This window comes from Colletes latitarsis, chromosome 6 (genome assembly GCF_051014445.1).
Source record: "Colletes latitarsis isolate SP2378_abdomen chromosome 6, iyColLati1, whole genome shotgun sequence".
Taxonomy (NCBI): Eukaryota; Metazoa; Arthropoda; class Insecta; order Hymenoptera; family Colletidae; genus Colletes; species Colletes latitarsis.
This window is the reverse complement of record NC_135139.1, coordinates 11,695,760-11,722,200: the sequence shown is the minus strand read 5'-3', so window position 1 is coordinate 11,722,200 and position 26,441 is coordinate 11,695,760. Positions and strand designations below refer to the sequence as shown.

Genomic DNA, 26,441 nt, shown 5'->3' with positions numbered 1-26,441 from the left:
TATTACTCGAAGCTATTATTAGTATTTCAAATTATTATTTTAAATACAGAATTTTTGTTAGAATCATATCTGGTTCACCGTAAAATACACACAGGTGTAAAGCTTTACAAATGTACAATATATGGAAAAAGCTTCAGATATAAAGTATGTTATAACTGACAGACTATTTTTACAATTTCATTAATTATTTATTGTTGCAGGTAAGTCAAAGGACTCACAGTGTCCAACACAACGGGTGAGAAATATATAACAAGCAAGTAATTTAGATCAACATTCAACACATTTATAAGAGAATGAAGTTCTTCGTATTCGAGGGGTGTCAATCACGACACAAAATAATACTACAAACTTTGATATTCGATATTAAGTTTTGAATAATGTAAAAATACATGAAACACTACAGTAGTTCTATCTGTTAATTTATATACACCTTACTTCTCTATGGCTAACTATGCGATTTATTTTTAATTCTCAGTTAAAGTTTGCGCAACGAAGGCTTTCGAATAATTTACGAGGTTCGCGTGGTTCGATAGAATTCGATCTTAAAGCGGATCTCCTCTCTATCTTTCGATTCCGCGCGTACGTACCTGCCAAACCGTGTAAAAGAGCCCACTTCGCGGCACAAAGAAGTTCTTCAATCTATGGAGTGCTCTCTTTGCTCGTCTGCTGTTTGAGTATGTATCGCGGACCTCTCGCGAGTGCTGCACACAGATCCGAATACAGCAAAGCGTGCGTGAAATAGGCGCGTCTTCGACCAGCCCTTTCGTCGCCCAGGCGCGGAAAGAACCAACTTTCGAAACACGGTCGCGGCAAATTGCAGCGACAGATGCCATTTTGCGCGAATTAATGTAAACACAGTGAAACGCTGGAGCGTGGTAATTTGACGCGAACAAATTAGATCCCTCGTCACGGAATTAACGCGAGCGGAACCGAGCGTCATTTCGATCGTGACGCGTAATTATTCGTCATTCTTTCGTTTGCACACATTAGTTGCGCGAGCCAGGCTGATATTCAGACGAATCTTTATCATTCGTAACAGCAGTTCCGTTCTGAATCATTTTTGCTTCCCCCCTTCCCTCGAATACCAACGAAAATATCGACTTTAGAACAGTCAGATATACAGGATATTCGACCACCCTTGGGAAAAATTTTAATGGGAGATTTTAAAGGCCAAAATAAGGCGAAAATTAAGGGCAATTTGTTGGTTGAGACTTCGTTAAAAAGTTATTAACGTTTAAAGTTCCATCTATACACGTGGTAGTGGTTCTCACTCACAAAACTGTAAGATTGTCGACACGTCAGTAAATAGAGTTTCTCATGCTGAGTGAGAACCATTACTACAGGCGGAACTTTAAAGGTTAATAACTTTTTAACGAAACCTCAATCAACAAATTGGTATTCTCGATTTTCGTCTTATTTTGGCCTCTAAAATCTCCTATTAAAAATTGATATGTTAGATAATTGGACTATATCTACATATAAAGTGATAAAAATGAGGAATATAATCACAAATCTCTGGCTATACGTTACATTTTCAATAAAGAATTTTTTTCTTGAAAATGCGTAGGATTTCGGAGGTATGTATATTCACCAAAAATGATTATAATTGACCCCTGCAACCGAAAATAATTTTTCCAGAATGATTTGAAATTTTACACAAGTCGTATTCTAGTTTCATTTCTTTTTTTTTAATTAAATGGTCCCTAGGAGATCTAATCTTTTCGTATGCAACTCTTATTAAATTGAATTAAGCACACGATAATACGTGTCCTTAAACGTATTTGTAAAATACAAATTTTAAATAACGAACAAAGAATAGAACACTTTTTATTCGTCACTCGTTGAATAAGAATCCACATTTCAACTACACAGAATGTTGTGCCTCACAATGAAGAAATGTATATTTAACTGCTCGATCATACAGATAACACAGATAAGTTGTTATAGGTCGGTCATATTGATTATTTACGATTCGAAATAAATTTTGCTCGTCTCTGGCCGAGAGGTAAGTCGCTCTTTGACCTATTCGAAAACGTACATTATTACAGTCGTAACAGTTGAATCCGTAGAGAAATTAAAATGTCGCTTAAAAAAGTGTCCAACTTTGGTACGAAACGATTCGACCGAGTTTGACGACACATAACGCGTATCAAGGGTGGTATAAAATCTTATATTCCTTCCGAAACTCGGAGGGAACTCATGAGTATCCAGTGAAGATCGAAATAAATGAAATATGGTGTTGGAAGTACGTGGCTGACACGACTGAAAAACGAAAAACAGGAAAGAATGATGTAAAAAGACGGTTTGCGCTTAATTTTAGCGCTAATGAGATTACACGAGAAAGTTCTTTATATAGCTTCCGAGCTTTTGGTTTCGTGTAAGTTAATAAACGTTAAAAGCGAAACGCTTTCTCGTAGCTGCAGAAACAAAGATAAGTATATTAAACGGATTTCAAGTGCTTTCTGTTGCTGCGGCAACAAAGATAAGTGTATTAAACGGATTTAGTTTCGAGGTTGGGAGAAGATGACGAGCCACTTTGTTAATTGAGTTTTGCCCTTACGGCACCGACGGTATACTTCTCCTGAGGGTATTAAATGGCGCGAGTTACATTAGCCTCGGCCATCGACGATGGCCCCTACGTTCATCGGAAACCGAAGAATATTAATTACGTTCTGCTTCCAGCAGACGGTATTCTCCAATTACCGGGCGAGACAATTGCAAAATTTTTATCGGTACAACTACCAAGAAAATTAATTGAATACCTTTCCCATTAATTGATACTCCTTTATCGTCCTGCAAATCGTCAACAGTCGTATCGCGGACGAAGAAATTTCGCCGGCACACCCGTCGGTCCTGCCTTTAAAAACCGACCGCCGGTTCTCAGAACTCCGCACACAGTAATTATCTCGACTTCCGTGAACTCTGCAAACTTCGGTACTACGAGATTCAAATCGAATTGCAGAAACTCGACAGAATGTCGCTTCTCTACATCTGGTACCGACATTACTTGCCGCTCGAGCGAATCAACGTAAAACGCGTCTCGCCAAGAAGCAAGTTTGCGAGTTCCCGACCTCCTTGCCCCGTATTTCATCGGATTCTTTCATCGCTCGAACCCTCTTCGTTACTACCGCGAGCCCGAGTTTCCGCGCCTCTGTGCCGATAATTCTGTAATTTGTGAGCAGTTGCTTAAATAACATATGATATTACCGGCAGACATTTCTTCAGCCACGTCCATAGTCGCGGAAGTTTTATACGCTCGCGCGATATTGGATGAAAAGCGTGCAAGCAATCCGAAATTCGAGTTCGAACCGACGAAAAGGCGATGGCTTTCGACGGAGCCCGATACATCTAGTTTCGAGACTATTCGGTGCAATTCTGAGCGAAAATTGTGAATAAAATTTACTTAATTCTGTTTATCGCTTGCAACATTAATTACAAAAATATAAAAATCTATTTATAATGACTCCTATTAATGTTCGGACATCATAATGTTTGAGAGTTTATTGCTGTAAATTTTTGTTTATGAAAATGTTATCGAACTGATTGTTACTATCTTAAAACATTCATTGTGTGTAATAGAAAGATGTATTTAATTTATTTAATATGGATAATATTTTTGCATAACAAGCGATTAATTTGCAATTTAAAATGGTGTGGCGTCACTTCCCATACTCGTCACCGAAGCAGTGCAACAAAAGGTTGGCCGTTAATTCCTAGAAATAGTAAAATAAATGTAAAATTATCACGCTCAATGTCTAAGACGTGTAAATACATGAAATATACGAAATTCGATGCGAAATTAGCTTGTTTTTGAGGTGGACATTACGTAACCTATATATTTTGGAGATTCGAAAATGAACTTTGAATGTTTAAATGTCACGTATGGTTCGTGCCAAATTTCGAGTAAAAATATATCAACCTTCGTTAGCTTTAAATTGAATTAATTAATCGGATATGTTGCTTCGTTGCTCGACAATTTGCTTCGCGTGACATCAAATTGAACATTCAATATTATCAGTTTACCTGACAACGCTTATCAACGGAAGTAGTATTACCACCTGATTGTCTATTGTGTCCATGATTCAATATCGAATATTAAGCTTGTCTTACCAGTAACCTTCGATGTCATTGATTTCCAATTTGATGTTACACAAATTGTCGAGGTATCAAGCAAAATATCGCGTTAAATGTTGGATTTTATGCAAAGGTTATTGCAATTTACATCAAAGTTTGATGCTCTTTCAAATTGTCACGTAAAAAATATGACATCGCGTTTACGAAAATTTTATAAAGTTCATTTGGCCGTTATTGTCCCTTTAATCAAGATAAGAGAAATAAAATTTTGCTCTGTTGTGATTCATCGATTTAACAATTGGTTTGAAGCAATCGAGTACTGATTATTGCCACGACGAAACGAAAGGTCGTGAATTTAAGGGAGGTTTATTCGAAAGTCTCGCTAACTGATTAGGTTGTTTTAAAACTCGAGCAACAGCTTGTCACCCTAAGTCTAATAGTATCGTGAAATATTAGCATAGGTCTTTGAGGGCTGATTTAATGTGTCCTGATGCAGGAATTAGTTAAGCGAACAAGTTATACATTATCCTGCTAAAAACGTTGTATAGTATGGCATCGCGTATTTCCGAGAAATTTGTTGAAAGCATAGAATTTAGCAACCAACGAAAATGATCAATGTATGAAATTCGAGAATGATAATTAATCTTCAACGAGCTAATGATGACGTTGGTTATTTTTTATATGTTAGTTCGTTAAAATGCAAGTCGTGTGTTTATTCTTCTTCGATTAATGTTTATTGAAACAAATCTGCTGAAGAAATTTCCATTCACTGATTGTGAGTTATTGAATTTCTCAATCTATATTACAGGAAGTTAAAATTCTTTTTATTTATAACAATTTTCCGGTCCCTCTTCTTTTTCAAAAGTTGGTTAAAACATTTGAAGTATTCAAGTTTCTGAAACAATAGCGCGTCGGTTTTCGAACACTATTTATGTACCATATTCAAATTTCGTATCGATCGACCATATAACTGTTGAGTTATCATGCATACCGTGTCGAAAAATGTCGTTTCGAGAAAAACGATTTCATAGTTTCGGCGCACAATGGCAGGGTACACAGAGAGTCCAGCGCCATAAAATTGTCAATTTTTCGAATTCTCCGCCAATCTTTTCGAAGTAACGCTTTCAGAACTTCGATCTTAAAAATAATGCGAAATTATAGCTGTTCCCTCGACGCAGTTATTTTTAGAGAAAAGACGAAATATAGAAAACATTCCAGAAAACGACCAATTCCCTCTATCGGGCACGATGTACGCGCTGCAAAGCACGAAACGTTAAAAATTCAAAACTCTCGCTTTTCTTTCCCGTGCTCGGAACAATTTGAACACGGAGGTCAGTGTTTATGGGTGACCGATCAAAGGGAATTTCGAAACTTCGACGGGCACGAAAAACTTGATACGAGATAAAATTGCAGATTAAAGCCGTAATGGCAGATACGGTATCGCGGATGGGGCCAATGACTGAAAGCGACGCGGAACTTTTAATCTCTATCCCGTTGGCTGCAGCGATTCCAGAAAAAGACGAGTTCCGCTGGCTCTCGTTCTCCCACCCCCCAAACCCCTTCCTCCATTCTCCACCCTGTCCAGCCAGTTTCATACGTAGACCGTGGATAGTTAAATTCGTTTCATTTCGTTTCGTTTATTTTGCGTCGATTTTTCCGCGGCCGCTTTTTCGAATTGACGTTAAAGGGTGGCTCCGGGTGCGCGCCTCGATCGGACATTTTATGGCACGCGTTTTGATGCGAATGCAATTTTGCTCCAATTCCCGAGTACCAGCGACGCGAGAGTGCATCCGTACGCAGATCGGTCGAACAACGCGTCCCAATAACGTCCCTTTTATCAAATTCTCCACCTATCCACCCCAAAATTGTTCCAAGCTCTTTAACAACACTTTCGTTTCCTTTGCAATTCTGGAGGAATTACGTCGAGATATCATTTTTAATGCACGCAAACATCTTAAATATGAACAGAACATATTATTTAGAAAACACGTAAATAGTTATTGGAAATGTTACAGAGAATAGAAAGATTTTTCAAACAATACTTTTTAGTGTCGTTCGTACGAAAAAGAACATCTGTTTGAGAAATATTTTCGATTATTGTTTGTTCACAGTTTTGTGGATAAAAGAGGGATTCAACGTTTGTGTGCACTTTTTATCGATATCTTTCACCGTTTTCGAAATATTCTATGACAAAGAAAAGTTGCATTTATGTCAAGGGATAATTTCAACCCCTCGAGTCGAAATTCCAAACAAACGAAAAATGGTTTTGTATTGCGGATATACTGATCTATTTGTATACAATTTTATCAAAATTGTAGAATTTTCAAGTTTATGATATTGTTTATTGGTAAATAAAAGTCCATTTGGATAATGGATTGTAATTGAAAAAAATATATATACTTGTTATAATCTCCAATGTATGAACTCCGGTTCGATCACGTATACAGACCATAGATTCTGTACTATTATTCCTATTATTATTTAAATAATCCCATATCTTCAACTACCAACCAAAAATGAAATAAAGAAAACTTTGACAAAATGGCTATATAAAATAAGAAGTTACAGAATTGTTGACTTCTTCGGTTGATAAACAAAAAAAACATTACAAATATTAAATTTCGATTCACATTTTAATAATCCACGCGAAAGATGTAAAAAATATTCATTGTTTGGATAGCATGGTCATTGGAAACGATAGACTACGAGGATATTACCTTGAAAAATAGCTTATGGGGTATGAGAAAAATAAAAAAATCCTTTACAAATAATAATTGTTTATTTTAAAAATCAACATCCCCAAATTCTGCCTCAAGTCGGCGCATGAAATATATTCGATAAAATAAATTCGAGGACACGATGTTCCTCTCCCCCCTAGAGCGCGTCGCCTGGTACCGAGGGCCCCGCGGGATGGCTTAGCTCCAAATTAATGAATCACCGTGAAATGTTTTAATAAACAGCCGGCTATTAAACGCGGCGCTCGGTGTAGAAGACACGACAAACATGGCCTCGCGCGTAGAATTAATTAAACCGAACGCATTGTCTCCGCGGACTATTCACCGAGAATATTTATAAAGCAGCTTCGAAACCTCGAACGGACTCGTTGCGAAAATTGTCGCGAATCTCTGTGAAGCGGCGCGACTGGTTCATCAAGAGAAGTCTGATTAAACGGCGGAGGACAACCAATAGCAAGGCAACCCGCGAAACGACAGGGAGGCAAACGAGTAGCTTCGAAGGAAACGAAGGACCGTGGATCCGAGTAGAAGGAGACGACCGGACCGGGGGAAAAGAGATTGGAAAGAGAATCCGAGATGGAGCAATGGCGTGGCCCACTCTACCCTGTCGCTGGTTTTCGCAGTTTCTGGTTAGCTCGTCCGAAAGGAAAGCCGTTGCAACACCTTACCGGGCGTTTCAGCTCCACGGCCGCGCGGTAGTTACCAAACCGTGGAAAGGAGGACGACAGAAGAGAGGATAAAACGACCGAGGGACCGACAAACTAATCAGACTCGACCAATCCGACTCGTTTCCCCGAGGAGGATGCTTCCTCTCGGTGGACAGGATAATTTAAACTTTCCCGCATGGCGTTCCCGTCCGCGTATCTCGATCACTCGGCTAAACAGAATTAGATACGAGCATCAAATTCAAACGTTAACCACCTAGCCGCGTTCCCCGACAAATGCTTTCTGTCCGCCGGAGCCACTTCTCACTGACCCGGGCTGCCTTTCTCTCTCGCGAGCGTGCGTTTTGTTCATCGAACGCGGCGGTTTCGGGGGCTCCGCATTAACACGATTCGCGTAACGAGACACGCTCCCGCTGCTAATCTTGCCCCGTTAAGCGCCCAATTATTCGTTTATTCTGACTGGAACAACAAACCGTCCAACAAACGAACCTTCGGAGCTTTTAAAACTGCGGTACAGTGATTCGAAACGTGAACATTGCATGTTCGTTTTTCGTACAGCAGAGATGAAACTCAACACCAGTTTTTATGTTTTTTTTAGGGCAGCGAGTATCATGTTTCGTGTCGTCTTTCACGCTTCACTAGCTCCAAAGAAGGTTCCCCCCAGGTGGGAAGGATAGAAATGTTCGACTTACGAATCTGAGGTTCGTTTTAAGAACCATTACTGTACAATGGAATCTTGGAAACAGATGATGAGCGGGAGAGTCAAAAGTGGAACGAAAAGAAGGTGAAAGAATCGAAGAAAGCGTGCACGCGTGTGAAGAAAGAATAGTTCTATAAGTAAGATTAATAAAGGTATTAGTGAAAGTTTCATTGCGTTAATTGGTGTTCGTAATTATTAACCATCCTGTTCCTAAAATTACACAGTGGAGTTCGATTAATAATGGTTCACCACCTTTCCTTATTAGTTCGGATAATAGAGGCTTCGATGTTCGATATATGGAGGCCCAAGAACGCATGATTAGTTTCAGATACAGCCAGAATCGAATACAAACAATTGCAAAAGATTTTGTATAAAATTTAATTATATTCCTAATGTATACTGACAACGCTAATTCTATACATCTAGGATAACAAACCTGTTTTATGCGTCCCTGTTTATAACGAAATTTATAAACAAATGTATCTTTCGGCATCGCAAATAAATAGATATAAAAAATGCTGATGAATTTTTCAGCTAGATAATCGTAACAGCGCTTCGATTTCATCGTCGCCTCATTTGCATGCTTTTACATCCCATCCATCTATAGTCGCGAACTTTTAAAACGCTATTTGCATAAAATATCGGACTCCTAGATCCCATGAATACTAAAAATATATTTTGTATAATATTTTGTACGCAAAAAATTTAAACGGCAGAATAAAATAGCGTGCACGATAAATTCGCGTGTTATGTTGAACGCGGCAGAATTTCAACCTGACCTCATTTGATATTTACGAGTATTATGTCAAACATAAAACGTGTGGTCAACCATTGAACAAATAGAACGATTAATCAATACTGCTCGAACGAATAAAAATTGATATTCGTTCGGAATTAGATATTCACGCTGTACGCGAATAACACCTATATTTATATCACGTTTATAAATATTGTAAACCCGATACTATCCCAACTAATAAAAAGATTATTAGAAAATCTACTTTAATATTAGAAAATCTATTTTAATATTATAAAAGTCTATTTTCGTATCTAGCGTGTATTATTTTTCAAATATTTTCGATCTCATTTCGCCAAGCAATCCTCCAAATATTTCGAGGAACGCGCTACAAAATTGTCTTCGCGCGAATATTTCATATGTTATAGCGCAATAGGGGACGTATCAAATAGCATGCAATCTAATAACACTAAACTCCACCGTAAACTCCGACGTTCGCTCTTGAAAGTCTCAATCTTCTTCCGTCTCCTTTGCATCATAAACGACATATTCATCTCTTTAAGACACATATATGGCGAGAATATAGCAAGCAGCCGAATTCATTGTACGTTGAAAAGGTGACAATTTTACAAAATAAATAATAATTTAAAATTTATTTAGGGACCTGTCGAGAGCAAAGGATTGCAACGGAAGAAGAAATAATTTATAAGTTAAAAAGTTTACGGTTCCGTTAAAGTCCTGCTTCTGAGCCCACAACGTCACACCTTCGCTACTTTCATCGTTACCAATCAAAATTTCTACCTGCACTCTGTTTGTTTCAGATTTCAACGACCCAGCCGTGTCGCTCCTATTTCAAAAGGATTGTTGGTGTCACCACTGTCCTTTTAATTTTTCCCGATCGTTTTTCGTAGGCGAATGGACAACGTTCGCTAGAGGCTGCCGACAGAGCCTCCGTTCGCGATATAGAAAATAGCGCGCAGCTATCGCGGTTCTGTCAACTGTAAACGCAAAAAATAGCGAATCCCGGGTCGCAGCGCGTTTTACGATCGAAATATCGATCATCAAGCCGGTACATCGTCAACGATAAATGTCTGCGCACGGCCGAGTTTCCCCGGACATGCGGTTCCCTGTACACAGAACGTGGATTTTCGTTGACGTTGCTAAAGCCCTGTATCAACAAACTCGATCGAACTTTCGCTCTGTCTTCCTGTCCACCGAACCTTCTACCAGCATCGTTCATACCGTTTCATTTCTTTACAAAAGACACCGTTCAATTATTCATTTTTACTTATTCATTTCCACGACTAATGGATCGAAACCCAACGCCTTGCTTAAGTTAGAAAACAAAGGAAAACTGTTCCATATTGCAATGAAATGGATTATAATCACTGTTCGGTAGACCAGTTACTTGTAAACAAAGAAAGTAATTTTTTTATTCCCCGAAGTTTTTTAAATATATTCTTGTAAATATACTTTATAGTTTTCCTAGTCGCGAGTACAAATTAGAATTAAATTGAATTTTCACTGATTTTTACTCCGACTCCGTAAACTCCTTCAAAAATTTGTTGATACTTATTATATTTCCTAAATTGTGTTCTCTCGCGTTCATGTTTCTTTTTAGGTATTATAAAATTGTGTGCTTCTCGTTCAAATGAAATAAATAAATAAATGAAATAGAAAAAATATACAGAAAGGGACGCTTAAGTCGAGGCAACCGAATACTTTGAAAATTATTTTTCATTAAGTATTTTATTTGAAAAACTTCAAAACGGTGCGCGTACTTCGTTAAAAAAGAAAACTGATTTGTGTATCGCGAGTTCTCTGTGATAACGCGCGACTTTTGTTTTAAAAGTAATTTATGACGACCGTATATTCGTTTACGTTCGTTTAAAAATTTGGAAAAGAACAATCGGACCGAAAAATCTATATTCATGTTTGTTCGATATCTCTGTAACAATTTGTAAAAAAATTCAGTCCAACATTTCCATTTTTGTGAAATAACGAAAAACAAATTCTCGTTTTTCCAAGATACACGACTGCGTTTAATACACAGTAGTCATAATTTGTGACAAAAACAAATAAAGTGACTATAGAACATATTTTGAATAACAGAAAATAAAGAACAAATATTTCAATATTCCTTTTACTGTTTTGTAAATTATTTCTGTAGAAGGCTAAACAAATTAACGATTTCGTTTATTTCGTTCGTTGAAAGCTAAATCGATTAATCGAATCTTTTCTATTCTTTCGATTTTCCGATCGTGCACCCTGGTTATTCCCCTTTAACGAGCCAGGATTTAAAGTAGAACCGACGTATTCACGACACGGATCCACGAACGCGCGCATAACTTCGTCCGCTTTCGCTCGAACAGAACTAAAAACTCACCGATGACGCCAAAGCGAGACCAAGGCAATTTAACTTTCACGAGCAGAGTCGAATGCTAGCGACTCCGAGCTGGCTGACACGCTCGCGTCAGAACCTTTTGACAGAAACGTCGGTGGAAACGGTCAGAGAAACGATCATCAAAAAGTATGCTTCCACCGAAGTTTTATCGCACCCTCCTCCTATCGGAATACGTTATTCCCTAAACCAGTTCCTGGTCAAAATTATCGTATCTGACACACCAGATCGAAACGTCCGTGGATCCCGATGCTAGGAATTGCTCGTGTTCGCGAATATCGATTCGCGTCTATCGAACAATATTTACTGTTTAATGGCGCGCGATACAAGGGATGAGAATAGACAGTAAAATGGCTGCAAATATTGAAAGATCCACCCGGGGATTGGAATCGAAACGTTTCACGCTGATGTTTGAAAATTCCATAATCGATTTAACACTAAGCGTTAAAGATCGTTAATGGTCTTGGTTGACGCGAGCTTGACGACTAATAATAATTTTGAGTCAGAAGAAACACACTGCTATTTTGAAATACACATAGTTTTATTTAAATTCAACGCTTGAAGTGCTCACATCAACCAATTCAACAGAGATTTGATAGAATATCTCATAAACTGTACGAACGTCACAATAGTTTGATACTAGTGAATCGTTTAATGCAACCGTTGAATTTCAATAAAATTATATATTTCAAACGCGAGCATGTTCCTTTGAACTAAAACAAACACGTATTTACCCAGGCTGTTTAAAGTAAGCAGTATTTCCTCGCGACTCGTTTCGTTTCGAATGAAACTGTGAGAACAGCGAGTCACGATTTAGAAACCGATAATCGAGTTTAGATAATCGTTAACCGCGTAAACTTCGCTGCAGGGCAGCGGCGCGAATGTCCGCGTGAAAAGTATCGATGAAAACGAGTCGACGATTTATGACGCTACCGGCGGTACTTTAACATCTTTATTTTGCTACCATTTCCGCAAAAATTTATCGGCGGTCCGTTCATTTTTTCGCGTCTAACGCAGCGACAAAATGCCCTCGTTAATCGAAGGGCTTACGTCAATTACGCTAATGAGCACCGCGAATGATCACCAACGACCAAGGATATTATTAGCAAAATTAACGTTTAAATCCACGCCTCATAGCGTTGGGAATCCGTTCCGGGAAACCGGTATTTCGTACCGACGGACAATGGTGGAAATTGGCCAATTTTTTATCTCGCTACCCAACGGAAAATATTCACAGGATTTCACAGAGTCAGAAATTTATAATTATATATCAACTGTTGTTAATCCGTGAAATTTACTTAATTACCGTTACACGAGAACAGTGACCGATTTAATAATGTATTTGCAACAGAAAACAACATTTGATTTAAATATTTCTGAAAATAGTAATGTCGTTACAGGAAATTAACGTTTGAATTTTAAAATACCATGAAATTGCCAATGTTTCGTTTGCCACGAGGCTCTGAATTGGCTAATTTTTATCATTGTCTTTTCAGTTTAAATTCAACTTGGAACGAACTCGTTTACCAGTTATCAAACGACTGCGATCTATTTTGTAACTTTACAGCGCTATCTCACGCGTCTTTCAACATCGTCAGTGTCGCGATCTAATTTCCTGCGATCATCGTGCGCTCTTCATCGTTGAGAAACTGTCAGTGGAAATATCAATATTCATCGATGATGTTCAAACGTTACGAACTACCAGATGCGTGGAATATCGATTCGATTAGCCCTTTTAATAATTCCCTTCTAATAATAGCCCTTCGTAATTCTACGATTCCTGGGTCTTTTCGAACCCATACATAGAAAATTGGTTGATTATTCGAGGCACTTGTTCCTCTTGAAAATGATAAAATATAGCTAATTTTATTGAATCTTTCATTTGCAATGAGATTACCTGAAAACTCTGTAATGCTTCTAACAGTAAGAATTAATTTATCTTTATATAGTATCGGATAAATTTTTAAAAAACTACACCTTTATTGTTATTTATTACTTCAATAAACATCATGTAAAATAAAAAAGACTAATGATCAATCGGAAAAATAAACTAGAATTTTTCTACAATTAAGAATAACTGTTGTTAAGAATTGAACACATTCACAAAAATGGAATGCTTATATTATAACGCGCATACAAGCAAGTAAATTAATATATACAGTGTATAAATTAAAAAGTTTGTAACCATTTAAAGTAAGTGAATATTTTTAAAACGTATACTTTGCTTTGAAACACACTTTGAGAATATATAAACAAAATAATAATATAATTCTACATTTTCCCCTGCTTCTACATTTTGAAACTCACAATTCTATTGAGAATCCATCAAAAGTTTTCCTTTGTACAGGGGTCGTGGGTAAGATAAAGTTTGAGAAACACTGTTTCAGAGGGATAACGAAGTCAGCGTGCTCGAAAGAATGTATCTTCTAACAGTATTCAGTGTATCCTCGAAAAGTACAAACGTATTCGATTCTTCTGAGAGCATTATTACTTTTGATTTCGTTTCATTGTATCGCATTATGTACATATTTTTCTTCCTAATGCCCGAGTACGTTCAGTGATTCAATAGACATTGAAAATAATTAAAATAACGAAAGATATACATGACTAACATCAGAAATGGGCAAAATTTATATCTAGGTAAATATTTGGAATAATAAATGAAAGATAAACGATTGTTTATCGGTTGTTCGTTAAATAAACATTCAAGGTTCGATTAAAGAATGAAATATTCCATAATGAACACGTACAAAACCTGTTCGATCGAATGAACGTCACAAATAAATTAGTTTAAAATTTTGCCTAACTCTGATCAGGGTTATATCCAAACAAATAATACACTCACCACCTCTTGGAGTTTCGGTGGAGCCGTAGCGTTGTCGTAAACCTGGAACAAAGTAAATAAACATTTAGTTTGTTTTAATTTTTAATCTTGCAATTATGTGCTAAAATTGAATTTTGTTTTTTAATTTGGAATTATTCAATACTGTTTGTAGCTGAATTTTCTTCCTGACACGTTTCAAATCCCACAACAATTTCTGCTAGCCTTTTAAAATTTTAAAGAAAGAGCAATGCTCGTAAAAAATCGAAGAAAATTTTGATTTTTTTTGTTCAAACTATTCAAGAGCATTTTTGTCTGGCTACATAATATTTTGTAAATAGGTAATATAAATATTCAACATATTCCCTCTATTTTCCCCCTCATCCTACGACATGTTAGCTTTAATTTAAATAAAATGTCACGTACGGTTTAGACAATAACTTGGTCGATTTAATACAGTGTCGCGTATGTCGGGTCGTGATGAAGACGTTCTCTGAATCGTGAATGTTGATTACGACCAGGTGAGCACTACGTGGAAGATACGAGCGTATTGCGGAATAAACCTATCGCAAGCAAATGAAACGGCCGAGAAGAAATTGTTCCCGCAAATCGGACGGGAAACAGAGACGCAATCAAAACTTTCGAGTTCCACGAAGCAGCGTTTCGGAACTCTCAGGCCTGAAAGGTCTTCCGACTCTAGTAGCTTTCTCCACCCCTCTGTCTTCCTCTCGGCTTCCCCTAATGTAATGGCTAAATTAATTTTCAGAAATACTCGAAAATTACCGCGAAACTTGCTGCGCCGTGCCGAGTACTCGAGATAACGCGCTCGATACCACGTCTAAGCCGATGCGATCCCTCGCGTTTTAACGAGTCTCGTTTTTTAAATAATTAACAAAGATCGCGTAAAAACGAAACGTTTTTAGTTATCAATTTAACCAAATCGAGCAACTCTCGCGAACTCGCGAGGAGCTCGAGAATTAAGTGGCCTAGCAAAACGATTTCGTTATACGACAATCTCTAAAAAAGATATTATTTCGATCCCCCATTACACGAATTTTCATTTTAATTTTCAACGATCACGAAAGAAATTATTGCTCGGTATCTTCTTGCGCTTCGAGGAATTAAATCATATTCATTGCAGACAATTTTTCTTTTTTTCCGAGAAAAAATAGCTAGCAATACAAATATCTTTAAACGAATCGAAATTGTTCGAATGGAATCGCAAATAGTACATTGAATTTTTCAAATTTCGGTCTGGACGTTTCAGAGTGTTTTATTTCCCAGCTGCGTTCCCTGTGTACGCTCCATATTAGTCAACGCGTGAATTGATCAAAGTAAATATACCGGTTGAATTTTGTTTCAATAAATTTCAACAACACAAAAAAGATAATCCATACAATTTCTAACGGAAATTCTTTGGTTATTCAATATTAATTTCCTTATTGGGAACATTAATGGTTGACGTGTGTACATTGGAAGTAGAAGAAAGTATTCCTAATTACATAAATTGGCATGTTACATCTTTTCTCAAAAGGCTGTAGAATGACAATAACAAATGAACACATGAATATTCATATTATTCATATAAATATAAAAAAAAGTATTTATACAGTTCTGTTATCATTATTAAGTATACAAGTAATTTAAACGTTTAAAGTAAGTGATAAAAGGAAGAACGATATTGAAAGGAAACGGGTTATAAGAAGGAATAAATTAGAAATTCATATCTAGTATCTCATTTTGTAAAATCCTTTCAGTTTCCACTATTGCGGTGTTTGTACTTTGTGCTTTCTGAATATTTCCAGGCATATTCCGGGACATTTTAATAAAGGAATTTCAATATTTTTCCAGCATTGGAGCCACTATAGCTTCGACGAGAAACTGAAGTAACTCCAATGCTAGCGATACGTCGAAATACTTTTTTCAGAACATTACGAAAGTCGGTTTCTTTGTCGCGTTATTCATAGCGAATATACATGTCATTAATTCAGGTGTTCCCGATGGATCAGGCTGAAATTGGTCGTAACAGCTTCAAGAACGGTATCAGAACTAACTCTGATCAGAACCAACAACTTCCGTAGCAATCAAATTTCAGGAAGTCTTTGGTCACCTTAAATCAATCAGTTAGCAAGCAATCAGGTCCAATTTACGAGGAACGTCAGACCACGATCAGATTATGTCAGAAATTCCAGAAAATACACGGTTATGCTAATCGTCTTTGTATAGTACCGCAAAGTTGTTATCCGATACTTTGGTCCAGTTCGTGAAAAATAATTTCAAGTTTGTAGAAAGTTAGTCAAAAGTGTCAATTCAAATTTTAAAATATCTGGTTTAATCTTGACCATGTACATTACATAGATGAAAGAATTTATAAACACGTTTCGAGCGTAAAAATAAACCAAAAATATGGAATAAAATTCTTCCATGCAATACTTTGTTTTCGAGTAAATCGATCTTGAAGATTTAGACATTCAAGACTCGATTAACGTGTCTGTTCGTTACTCGTTACTTCCACTCGAGTTACCGTTTGTGTAGTGTTATCTGACTTCCGTCGAACTTACTATCTTCTAACTAGTTCGATCAGGTAAAACAGATAACACTACGTGGCTGTTAATGTTTACAAACACCAAAACAAGTAGAAAAATGACAAGTGTCATTCCTTGATGGAAACTATCTTTGAAAATTATAACTGTGATAATTTATAAATATGACAGAGATCAATATTTAAAAAGTATCGTATTTTTCTGTAACCTGTAACGAAAAATGGTTGTCATATAACGATAAAAAACAATTTGAACGACGATTGTACGTTGACAAAACACCCGGACGTAGGTTGAAACGTTCGTCTATTCTCTATTAAAACAGTACGAAACAATAGTAATATCATATTGCCAACAAATTGATCCAGAACCAGCCCGTATTCTCACACAATGGCGTACCCATATTTTTGCACGAGTATATTCGATGGCACACATCGCACATCGCAATAACAAAGTTACATTTTCTGCAATTTTATTGAGCTATTAAATTTTGTAACGTCCAGTATATATGCTATTCCTTTTTTCAGTGAATTATCACGTTTCGCCATTCGAAGCTGTTTCTGAAGGACAAAACATTCCTTAATCGAAAATCAGCACTCGGAAGACGTAATCGTTTATGTAATTTAAAAATATTGAATTTTATAAAAATGGAATTTCTTTTTCTCGTATATTTATAATTTAATCGATATAAGTTTATCATTTTTGAACTTATGACAAGTACTAATCAAAAACATAAATTAAAGCAAAGTCTCGAGTACATTCGAATTAATAGTAACTCATAAACTTAAAAGTATTATTAGTACTTTAGATTTTTACCCAAGACACAACCGGTTCTAAATATGGGCTGTAAACGTATGCCTCGATACTGAAATTACATCCTTCTTCCCGACTTATACCTTTTGTTTAAATTACAAAAGAAATGATCACTGCAATTGCTTTAAAGCTACAAATGGTACGATTGAAATAGCTATGAGATTTCGATTGTAAACTTCATCGAAACAATATAACGTGAATACAGTATGGTCCACTGGTCGTAGCAGCTGGTTGTGCATGGGTCAATTATCTGAAACGACCCTTTAGCAGCTAATTGAGATATTAATTACGATACGTTCATGCTAGAAATAACATTTTTTATAGAGGAGACCTCAAGAAAGCGAGGCAAGTTTTTCCAAATTTTTCGAAGACAGCTGCAAAATATGTAAAATAAGTTCTGACTTAAAAAAATAACTTCTCGATGAGAATAAAATAAACATTAAATGCAATTTATGCATTTAAGCGAAACTATGATTCATATTTCTTCATCTGGGACTTCATATAAGCAATAACACCGTTATATTGATTATGACGTTATGTTTTTAAGGCATTAGCAATTATCCGTTGTAAAGACTTGGAAGGTATACTGAAGTCGTAGTAATCAGTAATTAATACGATTCTAAATTTGTTTCAATAATGATCATTACGAATGGACTTGCTCAATTTTTAAAAATACATTCTTGCAATCAAATTTTATAGTTAAACTTCGTTCGATTAATTTATGATATCGTACACCATTGGACATGTAATTATAAAAATAAAAAGATGATATACATATCTAACAAATAGTACCATTAACTTGTTCTTTACACCAAAAAAATGTCTCGTATCGTCCGCTGAACTTTAATATCAGGCAAAAAGTATATTTACGCGTGGGCGTACTTTGGCTGTGACTTTTCGTACGCGTCGTTATTCGAACGGTTCGTCGAAGCCATTAGGCATCCCAGACCTCGTGCAATAACCAAATCGACGAAGTGAAATCCGCGTCACGGACTCGACGGAAGAAAATCGTAAAAAAGCTCGCTCTCGAGGAAGAAGGGAGCGAGGCGCAAGGTGTTTCAACCGACTTTTCTCGCTCGAATCCTCGGTGTTTCTCGTTCGTCGAACATAAACGGTAAAGTTAACGTACTTACAGCCCTATCGGAGCGAGATCCCCATCATGTGCGCCCGTTTTATATCTTCTTCGTGCCTCGGTCTCTCTTTCCTTCCCCCGGGTTGGTCGTTGCAGGCTGTATAAGCGGCCCGTAACTTTCGCATTCAAACTTTATCTACGGTACTTTTTGAGCGTAACGTCAACTCTACACCCCCGCGTGCCAGTCCGCCGAGCTCGCTGAATTACAAATCGGACGTGGCGCGGCGTGCACGGGGATAAAAGCGACGCGGGTCCAACCAGGGGGAACGAAACGAAAGAAAGCAGAAAGAATGGCTGGAAAAGTGGGAAGAAAGGTTGGTAGGGAAAGAAAAAAGAACGGCCGGCTGGGATAGAAACGAGGGTATTTCAATCTCGTTCGTTGCCTCTACGGCACTCCGACGCATCGGGTTCGAAAACTTTCGCTTCCCAACTCGTCCGGCTGACTGAGTTTTTCGAAGTGGTATAGAAACCAGATCCTGGCTCGGGGACCGTGCACATTTTCAACGTTCACCTACAACTCACTCTCTCCCCGTCTCCTCTTTTTTTTCTGCGGCCAAGTCTCGAAAAACCGGGAATGGCCCTCTGCTCTGCAGTTTGTTTAACGAAGCAGCCCGATGACGTGTATATTCTTTTTGCAAGCGGACAGGAGAAACTTCGCCGGCTCTTAATTCTGTTTACAGTAGAAACGAGAGCTCGTCAGGAGTTTAGCGAGCAGGATAGATTAACGAGCGTGGTCATAAATTCTCGAATTCCGGCGAGCAACCGGCGGGATAAGCGTTACTTAGGCCGTTATCGCGATTGCAAAATGGATCGGGCTTTCGTGAAATTACATTCCGGGCGTTAATCATTATCGCAACACCCCTTAAAGGGATTCGGGGTCGCTTCAAAGACGATCCGGATACGAAGCGCGGGGAAAGATTGCCCAAATTGGACCGTATTTGACATTTTCTTGTCCCTCTGCAGCAGTGGTTCTTAACCTTTCTTTTCCCATCGACCCTTTTTAGCTGTCAAATGGAGCCTACGGACCCTTTCTATGCAAAGTTTCCTCGGAATAATGTTCTTCAATTTTGGTTAGCTCTTTGAAGTTAGGTTTTATGTTAAAAACTTTTTATGCATGGAAAGAAGATATATATTTTATGCCAAAAACATTTTGTGCAAGTTGGGTCTTTTCCCTTTAAATCGAGCACTGCGTAGGGGTAAATCAATGTTGAAAATTCTGACTTGCTCGGATATAACTTGTACAAATCGCTTTACAAGGCAATTATAGGATTACAAAGATCACCGAATTTCTCGTTCTAAAATCAACGAGTATATCTTTAATTAAAATAATCAAATGGTGTTTGCAAAATTCGACTCTTGAAAAAAGACATTATTATTATTATTCGTCCATATCACAACTTAGGAGATTTATTTTAGTCTAATAGGTCATGTCAAAGCATCGAAAGAATATTGTTGACATTTAAAGGCACAGTGTATGCAAGAATAGTAAATATTAAAAATAGAGAGATAAAGATATGAAAAGAAGAGATACCAAATATTACATATTTTTTACTTAGAAGGCCAAGAGACTGAAATTATACGTATAATTACAGAACATATGTATTTTCACAAATTTTTTATTTGAATGGAACCAATATCTAGCTATGAACAATAAACATTTTATTCAAATTCTATTATTTTTAAAAATTCGTAAAACGATCGTTACGTTGCGTTCATAAGACCGTACGAAAGATTATGGCAAAATCGAACAAATTATCGGTGATATGCGCGGTAACGGAACCGTCGTAACATTTTTGTTATAATAAACGAGTGTCTTTACGCGAGCTTTTTAACGACGCAGCTACGTGGGCGATAAAGAGTGCGAGGTTCCGAACCCATAAAAGTCGTCGACGACGGCACGATTCGGTCGCAGAACTGCCGGCAGAAACGAGAGAACCCTCGCCATCGAGAACGTATACGACGACAGTCGATGGTTGCCACTTGTATAGGTAAGGGTAGGTTCTTAGATCCGAACGACAATATGTATCGCGCGTGTGTATAGGTGGGTTGTAAGTTCAACAGCGAGGGAGCCAGGGAAGCGGGAAAGATAAGAAGTGGAACGTGGGTGGACTCAGTACTTCTCGGTGTCGATAAGAGATCACACCTAACTTAACCTCGTCTATGCCATAGGACGAACGACCGGGAGCAACCCTTGCCAACGAACTAGCGGCGAAACGAACTGGTTTCTTCGCTGATACACGGAACTATCATCTTTAAACAATAACTATACCCAGAAAAAGAATATTCACGAACACGAATACGAGGGTCTTACAAAATACAAGGCAATCCATCTAAATAACTCCTCTAATTGTGGAAGTACAAGAAATGTTTTGCATGCTATTCGAAACAAGTATTTTCTTTCTAAGGTAATTTCTTTTAGTTATAAAAATACGTTCAGATATGTATTATGCATGACCTTTAAGATTATAAATTAAATGGAATCGAAAAATGTTTCCCTATCGAGTTAATTATACGATATAACCTTTACGTCAATACCTAAATCTTCTGATTTTTAGTCCTCACAAAGTTGACAAAATTGAAGCAATATCGAAATTTGTTTAAATATCGTCATTTTATCGAATATTGTTTTTACATTTTTCGTACTGAATATATTTCAACAATTTATTGCATTCGTCAACGTTTAAACCACCTTTACTATAGTTTTAAATGCTTAAAATATTTATTGTAATACGTTGAGATATATTTAGACAATAATTTTACACTTCAAGCTTCTAATTTTAAAAAATTCCACATAAACAGAAGACAATTTTAGATCCAAGACACAAATATTAATACATCGAAAAAGCATGCGCACGGTGAAATAGCCAGAGGTAAAAAAAATACCTAAATTGCACTCGCACGAGTGTTGAACGAATTCCCGAATTTTTTTTTAAAACGTCGGAACAAAAGGTAGCGAACTTTTCAAAAATACTTTTCCGCACTTCTGTCGCGTACAACGCAATAGTGTTTGCGCGCGTTTTATTTAATTTCACGTCGATAAAAGATTTTCGATGAACGGTTTCGAAATGATAAAACGAACGGAGCCATTCGCGTTCGCGCAGACGGAAAAAGAAAAAAAAAAAGGTAAAATACAAACGACCTAATTCGCCAACGGAATGAAACAATAGAAACGACCCATTGAAACGTTCTCACTATTTAGGTATATTTCGATGTAATTACGGGTTAATCTGTTTCACCACAAATTTGCTTAACAATCAAATGTATTCCGCGACTGGTCGCGAATTCGCATCGACAGAGGCGGAACTCGACACGAATCGAATGTAATTTACCAAGCGAACGAATTCCGCTCGCTTTCGCGCGCCGATTGAGTCGCGGGGAACTTTCCGGGACCATTTTTATTGTAATATATTCCAATTGTGCAAAAAAGTAAAAGTCCGTTTTGAGAACGTTGTTACGGGAGCGCGGAGAAAAAAGGTCGATTGAAACGAAAAGGATAAAAAAAAAGAGAGAGAAAAAAGATTGCTGCAAGCTGTTGGCACAGGCTCCACGCACGCTGCAGCATGCGCGTATATAGATTATCTAAATGGATCGTTCCTATGCACACAATGCCCCACTTCAGCCCGTTCTTTTTGCTCTTGTGCTGCTCGATGCTTTTAATGACGACGTCACGAGTAGCTTTCAGAGTCGGGAATTATTAGAGTAATTCGGAACAAATATTTACCTAAGACAGTCAGCCCGCCAAAAGTCTCATCAAGCGAATAAAGCACAGAACGGTCTCCATTATTCCAATACTATATTATTCAAAGGATATATGATGGAACGATCACCTAGATTTTTCAAATAATCGATTTTCTCGTCCAAATCGTTCATTTAAAAATTTTAACTTTCTTTAAATTTTTAGAGAATCGTAACATTAAGAAAAATAGTATGATTGCAGAAATTAAAAGCGTTTTTCGTAGAAAGAGAAAAGGATCTTAAATATGACAAGAAGATACCTGACATACTGAAGAGTACTTTTTTATATTGTATTTTAAATCCTATTGTTGACCATTTTCATCCTTTGCGTGAAACATATAATTATGGAACGTCGCCGAATCAATGCAACAAATATTTCTTTCCCAAGCTGTTTATTTTAACGATTGTTTCGAGTAATAAAGCATTCTTTTATTTGAAAATATTTCATCGTTCGAGACACAATTTAAACAATATTTCAACGCTTGCAAATATTATAGTTCGCTCTGCGTTAAATCGATATATTGAATATATTTGTGAAGAATAAATAAAAGTGATTCCATATTTTAATTAAACGTTGCTTTACGGAGGTTACTTTGCAAAAAATATGAATGATATTTAGTATAAGCTCGTCGAAATGAATTTTTCAATGGATAAAAAAACTTGTTCGTTAAAGAATAAAGGTACACCCATTATTTCCAGCTCTCTAATCTTCAATCGGATAAAATCACGGCAACGAATGCCTCGTAAACGCTATTACACTCCTATGAAAGCGAACTCTAGCTTTTACTGATTATCAACCGAGAAGAAAAGGCAAAAAAATACGATGCTTGGGATTCGACTTTCAACTCTAACGGAATGCATAATGTGCAAGATCGAATGAGAAATATCGTTATCAAAGAGAACGAAATCGGAGAGGCTGGTCCAAAAGAGCATAAATATCTCATTCGCCAATACGGAATTCGTTCGACTCGATCTGGAAACAACGTTCAACCAGCGTGCAAGCCTCGTAGATTATTTATTTTGGAGCAACGAAATTTCTCTATTCGAACGACGTCGAATACGCTCGCGTATGGTGCCCACATTGAACCGTTTACATTGCCGTAAAATCAATTCCTGTAACGCGGAAACGGAATCAAACATAACCAATCATTATACAGGGTGCCTTTGTAAGGCACTTACTCCTCGTGAAAACATAAGTCGAAAGCGTAGAATAGAATTCTTGTACACGAGACTTCGTTTTCGAGACAAATAACTTTGAAAAGTCGTTACAATATTTTATCAGTTGTTACTCCCATGTAACAATTATTCTATGATAAATACGAAAATAAAATGCGTTGATTGGGTGAATTATGAATTCCAATGTTTACACGTGTTTATAACAACTTACCAAATTTCGATTAATTACTTTCTGATTTTTGAAGATGTACAGATGCTATGTAAAAATAATTCCTTTCCAACGAATACCAAACATGGCTACGAAAAATCATTAATGCATGTTGAAGAGACGTTTGGATAAGAGAGAAACGATCCTTTTTTCGCGTGTCTATCGATGAACCGTAGATACAGTGTCGCGAAATTTTTGTAAAATAAGAACCCGCAGACAAGTCACAGAATGACCAACGCGTTAACGCGTCATCTCGATAATACAACGGACAAATCATCTACGTTTTATGTAGTCGAGTTGAAAGTAACGAGCATACACCGCAGTATTCAGCAATTTTGCGTACGTTCCGCACGACCCGGCAGCCACACACGCTCGTCCGCATACAATGCCAGACGGACGGCTGTATCGTCGAAAATACGAATATTCATTCGAAATTCAGGTGACACGTTGCCACACGCGGGATGTTTTCGAGCATGACGATGGTACTGGCTAAATCGACTTGGAGCACAGTTGACGATACAAATATAGCGACTTCGAAAGAAACTGCACGTTATCGAGACGATAGCATCCTCGATAGTGTGGTGGCAACGTTTCATCATCGACTTCGGAGCTACTTTAATGTTCAATCTCCATAATTCACGCTTTTAAAATTACAGTTGGTGGTGCAGAACGGAAATAAAAACCTCCCCTTCTGTCCCTCTTCCTCTACCTAAAAATAATGTTGTTTCAAAAGTAATCACAGCATGAAAATAATTATGAAATAATATTTAAAATAATGTTACTTTAAAAGTATCCTACTCTTACGAGAGAAGGACACGAGCTGTCCGGCTTCGATTTTAGTGTTCTTTTATAGAAATTATAGTAGTGTAGGAGATTTGTATTGAATATTTGTGCCACGCTGTAGTTTTGTTGAATTTATGTGCAAAAGGGTTGAAAGTGTTTTGTTCGAGAAGGAATGGGTAACCAGGGACAGCGAGACAACAGAGAAAGTACGAAACGAGTGGTTGTGAGAGACAGACGTGATTCTTATATAATATTAATTTATGTTGCTAATCATTAATTTGTGTAAAAAGATTGTGTGCTTGGTGTGTTTCAAATTCGTTTATATAATTATATCATTTGTTCCAAATACAATTCTCTTCGTTAAATCCTACAGTAGAGTGATCAATTATAAATTAGTATAACCCCATCAATTCACAAAATGTTTCGTGAAATTTAATATTAATTCAGTTTGTAAGTTTCTGTATATATTGTGCAATAGATTGAATTACAGGCGATTCAGTACGTAATTGCAGTATGTGAGCTTCCCCTGATTACACATTTTCTTGCAATATAAAAATACGCAAAAACTTATGAACACCTTTTTTTGGTGGACATTTTGGAAACAATAAAAATTCAGTTTCTTCTTTTAACAAAACGTAACTAAATTCGATATGGAGAACAGTGACGACGAAAAACTCTTCATTGTCTACTATTCCTGTTCGCTACGCTGGAGAAAATATAGGTAAGGTCGTAAGTTAACAGAGACTCGCCATACCGATCGCTTTATTTGCATTTGCGATGGTTCTCTTGCCCGCGCGTTCGCGAACATCCGAGATTTCCGCATTGCACGCGTGGATCGTACTAAAAATTAAATCGACGTTTAAAACAAAGCACGCGCGCGGATATCACTACTAATGAATATGCAGGAGCTCGCAGGCTTTTCATAAGCATTCCGGGTCGTGGGATTTCAAACCGCCCACCTCGCGCGATAGTAAATCGTTAAACTAAAATTTAATCTCCCGATACACGTGTGTCCTGCTCCGCAAACCGCATGCGGGAAATCTCGATCAAACGACGCGCTAAGAACCGCCGTCTGAAGAAAAATTTATTGTCGTTTTCCGTTCACGATGAGCGATCGATCACAACGCTAGGAGGCGATTACCGTCGAGACACTGTTGATTCTAATCCTTGAATCTGAATTTAATGAATAATAATCGTCGTGCTGAAGGAAATTGACCGATCTTTCCACGTGGTTTACGGATGTTTATTTCTGGGGATGTCCTGAGGCGTCGCGGGCTCTGTTTGTGAAGTCTGATGGAATAAAATAAAATTACAGGCAAAGGACGTTGACGGATTATCCCCACCCATCGTTTATACAGTGGATAAAGAAAGCATCGGCGCACCTTTCCTTTAAATGTCTTTACATATCGAAGGGATACATTAGTACGATCGTTTAAAGAAACAGGGAAAGAAAAACGAAAATTTCGTACTCGATGCGATATTGTATTTGAATATAATTATACAGCAACGAAATACGAGTTGAAATATTGGTGAAATGTTAAATTTTAATTTCTCCATTATGTTAGAAAAAGGTACGAAGAAATTAATGCTGCGTAAAACAGACATTTTGCTACTAGAACGAACAAAAACATTAACGATAAGAAACAAATAGTAAAAAATATACTGCACTCTGTAAAAATTTATAGCTGAGCAGTGAGGAGGAAGCCGTTTATAAATGAGAAAAATAGATGGAAACGACTTTGCTAAAACGTAGGAAAAAGAAGCTCGATGGAGTTTTAGGGGAATATTATCCTCCCCGATGAGAGTAAGTTCAACATTTGTGACCTCGACGGAAAAAGGTTTGTCTGAAGGAAACGAACACCGAACTGAAAAAACAGAATACTCAATCAACTGTGTAATACGACGATGGCCATGCCATGGTT

The 26,441-nt window shown here is 37.3% G+C and overlaps 1 protein-coding gene across 2 annotated transcripts in view; it reads right to left on the bottom strand.

Moving 5' to 3' along the window:
* Window positions 1–26,441, bottom strand: part of Tei (irregular chiasm C-roughest protein teiresias) — a 506,172-nt gene that overhangs the window by 366,971 nt on the left and 112,760 nt on the right. For both annotated transcript variants that reach the window (XM_076766980.1, XM_076766981.1), the window contains exon 3: window positions 14,157–14,198. In XM_076766980.1, the coding sequence (XP_076623095.1) occupies window positions 14,157–14,198 (42 nt within the window). The remainder of the gene's footprint in view (window positions 1–14,156; window positions 14,199–26,441) is intronic.